Below are 5,545 nucleotides of genomic sequence, written 5' to 3'. Positions count from 1 at the left end.
CTTGGCCTCGCACGCGGGGGCAAAGCCCACGCACGGGGGGTCTGGGGGGCGGAGCCCCCCAGCGAGCAAAGCGAGTCAATGCCTATATGTACCATTCATCTCCGACTTCGTACGCATTTTCAGAAATCGCGCTACTGTACATAATTAGGAGACGGCTGCATCACAGTTTCCAATAATTTTAAAAAGAATACAGTTTCCTTATCCCTACGGCCCCCAAAACATCACAGTGGTCGGGACCATCCATAAGCGATGCTGACTTATAAAACTAATTTAAGGACGACCCCGTTACCAAAAATATTGTCAGATTCATAATTAGCGGTACCTAAAACCCCCTTACACATGATTTTACGTCGATAGAAGACGTGGATCTATTTTGGCGGCCTAATCAGGCTCCTCCGACCACTGTGAGGTCGTTTGCATAAGCCCGCTGGATAGCTTTTTCAAAGCAGAAGGGCGGGCTAAAAAACAAGTCATTAAAATCACAAATTTCGAATGGAAATGTCATTAGATTTAAAAAAATTACATGGACTGGACAGTCTAATATTTATCTCTTGCTAGGATTGGTTTACCTAAATTTACAAGGGCACAAACAATAGTAACAATGTCATCAACAAACGGGACAATATTCCAAGCAATCTTGTTCTTCAAAATAGTATACTCACGTAGACTTTGTATTACCCTTTCCACATGTACACGAGCTCTAGCAACATTAGCACAGAACACTGCTTCTGAACGAGTGAACTGTTTGTTCTGCCTAACAAAAGGAGGTCGATACAACAAAAGCATGTGATCCTGACATTCCTCATCAATGGGATAGCCTTTGTCTGCCATTATTGCATCAAGAGGGTCACACTTCTGATAAACTTGGGAATGAGCAGTTACAACCTTGTCAGAAGCACGTCCACCAAAAGCATCACACAAAAGACAAATTAACCCAGATGGAGTCACAGTCATAGACATCTTGGCAGTGAAATTCTTTTTATATTGAGAATATGATCGAACTCTGCAACTAATACATTTAGCTTTCTCTATAGGAGTTTCATAGCAGTCCAGTACTACACGAGTCTTTTTGAACTTGGAAAAGCACTTTGGCATGTTTTTTAGAACACTGCCTTTGTCTGGCCAGAAAACCATACATTTTAAAATTTTATATAAAACTAAAACAGAATCATAGAAGTAGTTGGAACAAGTTTGTTGAGTTACATCAAAAAGAACTGAGAGAGCAGAGAAACTTATGCCAAGTTTAATTTTCATCATGGCCAAAATGATTCTGTCTTGAGTACATATAGAGAATTTTTTATGGGTACTCTCAATTGCAATTCTATCAAAACAAATGGTTAGTGATTTTAATAATTTTACTGAGTGCAAACCTGTAGCTGTAAACAATTTTTGATCAGAGCTAGTGATGCTGGAAATGAATGCTGATGTAGATTTATCTGCTCCCAATAAGTCTACTTGTACTCCAACATCCCTCAAGATTTTCTCTTCCTTCTTGTCAATTTCACCAAGATCCTGCCACTCACTGTCACGGTCCACCTCATTAGGAATTTCACCTGTCAAATCCATTGCACAAAGGGAAGTTATTCCACAATTCATTGATTTAATTAACTTGTCAGTAAAAGTACTGACCAAAAAAAAGTATGACACCATACCATATCTTAAGAACTTTTTCAAAAATATGCAATGATAAAAGTTTTAAGATTAAGAGCTTAAATTTATCAACAGATTTTTTTCTTTTCATGCCAATACGGCTTTAGACCTGACAAAGATGCTCATGGAGCAGTCTTTGATCTCGTAATAGAGCTACAAGGGGCCTTAGACCAGAGTAAATGGGCAGCTGCAGTCATGATAGACCTTAAAAAAGCTTTTGACACTGTCAACCACAACATTCTACTTGAGAAGCTCCGGAAGATAGGTGTCATAGGCAAAGCTCATAAGTGGATGGTCTCCTACCTATCTCAAAGACCACAGTGTGTCAAAGTAATGAGCTTGCTAAGCAACATAGAAAATATTCTCTGTGGTGTACCTCAAGGATCCATCTTAGGCCCTCTACTCTTTATTATCTACATCAATGATATTGGAAGGTTGGAACTAAAAGGGAATCTGAAGCTCTTTGCTGACGATGCAGTACTTAGTTATGTTGATGATGATCCAGTCCGTATGCAAGAGAACATGAACCACGACCTCGCCAAAATAAGTAAATGGTTCAATGCAAATAAGTTAAGCCTGAATGTCCAGAAGACTAACTATATTATTTTCAAGAAACCTTCATACCAGGACATAAATTTCGAAATCAAGATTAACAACACTGAATTAGAAAGGAAGTATGAAATCAAATACCTCGGTTTGTACTTGGATCAAAACTTAAACTGGAACAAGCATATCTCAACTCTATTACCAAAATTAAGATCAGTCAACAGATTATTATTTAGGCTAAAAAATATTCTGAACTACTCTCTTCTAAAAACTATATATTATGCCTATTTCGACTCTCAAATGGCCTACATGTCGATGACATGGGGTACTGCTAACCAGCTATTAGTAAACAAAATACGGGTCTTACAAAATGGAGCTCTTAGAAATATCCTTAAAGTGGATCGCCTTACATCTAGAAAAAATATCTACCTTACAACTGAAGTAATGCCACTTGATGCTTTGACGCAGACTAATCTCACCCTCACAATCTTTAAAAATCAGATCAGATCCAAGACCATAAATACGAAGATCCTAACAAATGACAATGTCCATAATTATCCCACAAGAAGTTCTCGACTGATCCGTATACCTAATGTCAACACTACAACTTATGGACAAAATGGTATACTTTTCCGAGCAACCCATCTGTATAATGAACTCCCTAACTCTGTAGCAGTCTCAAGTAACTGTCTTCAACAAACCAAGAAAATCATTAAGAAGCACTTCTTCCACGAAATTGTAAATCAATTCTGATTTCCAAATATCTTAACAAATATCCTACAAATAACAATCTCCTTTATTTCCTCTTCTCTTTCATAAATTTTTCATAATTTTTTTGTTTTTAACATAATCACTCTGCAGCTAACCGACCATGTTTGTTTATTTGTTGCAACTGAGTCCATAACAGGGCATCTGCCCTCTGGACATTATTGTATGAATATAAAATAAAAAAAAATAAAAATAATAATACACCCATGATAAATTGATTCAATGACACTAAACTAATACGTAATTATACAGCAATGAAGAAAAAGACAAATTGTAACAAAATACTAAGAGTAACAAAAAAGACGATGGTGATGGTGATGACGATGACAATGACAATGATGAAGATAATAAAAATAATACTAAGACTATTGGCATGGAATGACAGATGGCATCTGCAGAACAAAAACCACTTCAGACCACTTTACCATCACCGGCTGGAGGCTCTTCATTCTCACAGTTCTCACCATCCACAGTAGAGGTACTCACATTATCCAGAATCCTACCAAAGATACAAGAGAAAAAAATTAATAATGCCACAATAGACCTGTTACAAAAAGTGTCAAGGAATAATGACAAGAAATTTGCCTTTTAGCACGGTTTGCAACTCTATTACCCCTGGCTTGCTTTCCCCGTTTTAAGGGAGAAGATTCAACTCTGTCATGAGATCTGGTAGGAAGATGCAAAGTGGGTATGGCAGTCTTTTTAAGTTTAGGCTTCTGATTAAAACCACCTGCAATTAAATTACATTGAATTACAAATGTAAACAATCAGCAAGCTCATTGGCAAAAGAGGAGACCGACTTCCAAACTTACTTGAGGGGAAATAGTCATCTGGTTTTAAGTGCTTGCTGCATACTTGCATTCTTGGCGATAAAGGTTTTCCTGTCTCTATTGCCACAGCCCATAATTTACGACGAGAAATGTCATCCGGCACCCTATGCAAGTGATTTCCTATACGGCTTTAACCTCAGAACACTGCGGGACACAACAATTGTGTCGGTCCCTCTTCTTCTTCGGCTTAGCTCCGGGTTTTACGGAGTTCTGGGGCTCGGACATTGATGGAAATTAATAGACAGTGGTCTACAATCAATATTAGGACTGACAAAAATGATTTAGGACCTCCGAGCCCCACGAAAGATCTCGTCAAACGCGAAACGCATGCCCACCGCCATTCATAGCGCCAGGAGCGGTCACGGTCTTCCTAGTTGGCGCACCGGCCGCTAGGGGCGCGCGACGCACTGTTTGAATCGCTAATTTGTCTAGAGCGCTGAGCGGAAGTAGAAGAACAAAAACGGAAGGTGGAAAGGCGCCCGCACTCCTCCCCGCCTGCTGCCTCCTCTTCCCCCCGGGCGCTCCCCCACTCCGCACAGTTGAGGAGAGGGGGACGGCGCGGGCGCCTTTCCACCTTCCGTTTTTGTTCTTCTACTTCAGCTCAGCGTTCTAGACCAATACCCTATGCCTTCTCGAGTTATCGTGCGGACAGACAAACAAACACAATGAAACTTTTCCAGTCAGTTCAGTTATGGGCTTCGCTAATCGCTCAGCCAACTATCTATTTCCTATGGGACGAAAATCTTTTCCAGCCAGCTATCGTAATGGAGGCGAAAAACCACTGTTGTGGATTGAAGCAGGAATCGATAAAAATACAACAGAATGGTGGATAGTTTAAATTTGATAGACCAGCAACAATGACCTGGTAGTGCAAAAGCCATTACTTTCAGATTTTCGCTATCGTTAATAAAATTGACCGATTGAAGAAAAAGAAAAACACTTTGTCCGACAGTTTTGTGTTACTGGTGTTACTAGGGTACACATTGAGTTTGACAGAGCTGTTAAGACAAAAGATTTCCTAAGAAACTATCTTCGCTCACCTCCACCTCTGAGTATTTTCGCAACCACGCGTTGACACTTGAGGTGTCGTAGAACATGGCGACTTGAACCATAACGTATACAGCCACCCCGTACAGCGGGAAGAGCCGCCACAGCAAAAAGCGGCTCCAGCGGACGTTAGCCGTGAGTGCAGTCTGAACAAAAAAACAAAAAACAAAACAAAACAACAACATGAAAACGAGCCCCGTGTGTCTCGCTAAGCTCGAACTGCAAATTAAAGAGGCAAACTTCTGAAAAGCAAGTTTTTGAGGAAAGCGTCGCTAGATAAAACAAGCAGGCCCGCCCTTCCGCCAAACGAAGTTGGCAGCTCCACTTCGCTGCGCCGGCGACTCTGATCGGCAGGGGCCGGGCCTGCTTGGCCTGCCGGTGGCGATGGTCGGGCCTTCGGCCCGACCATTTCAGTCTCGCGATTTACCGAAGTGCATGGTCAAATAAATAATGTGGCCACTTTGCATGTTTGAGTAAACTAACGCGTCCGGTGGGAGGCCTGCGGCCCTAGAAATTTGCTCGTTCGACATGGCAAAAGACTGTAACGGGGCAACACCGTGACTACACCCCACCCTTCTGCTTTGCTTGAGAATAAAATGAACCCGCGCAGTTTTTAGGTTGTATGTTGTTTGTCAATTTTTGCCATTGTTTTCAATGTATCCACCTCTAGGGCCGAAACAGTGAAAGATACGGCAAATCCGAGG

The 5,545-nt window shown here is 41.0% G+C and overlaps 1 protein-coding gene across 2 annotated transcripts in view; it reads right to left on the bottom strand.

Moving 5' to 3' along the window:
• LOC127749727 (uncharacterized) overlaps window positions 1-5,545 on the bottom strand; it is a 128,375-nt gene that overhangs the window by 64,190 nt on the left and 58,640 nt on the right. For both annotated transcript variants that reach the window (XM_052269125.1, XM_052269126.1), the window contains exon 4: window positions 4,835-4,987. In XM_052269125.1, coding sequence (XP_052125085.1) covers window positions 4,835-4,987 — 153 coding nt within the window. The remainder of the gene's footprint in view (window positions 1-4,834; window positions 4,988-5,545) is intronic.

This window comes from Frankliniella occidentalis, unplaced genomic scaffold (genome assembly GCF_000697945.3).
Source record: "Frankliniella occidentalis isolate FOCC.00 unplaced genomic scaffold, Focc_3.1 Scaffold84, whole genome shotgun sequence".
Lineage (NCBI taxonomy): Eukaryota > Metazoa > Arthropoda > Insecta > Thysanoptera > Thripidae > Frankliniella > Frankliniella occidentalis.
The sequence above is the reverse complement of the archived record's forward strand: the minus strand, read 5'-3'. Positions and strand labels throughout refer to the sequence as shown.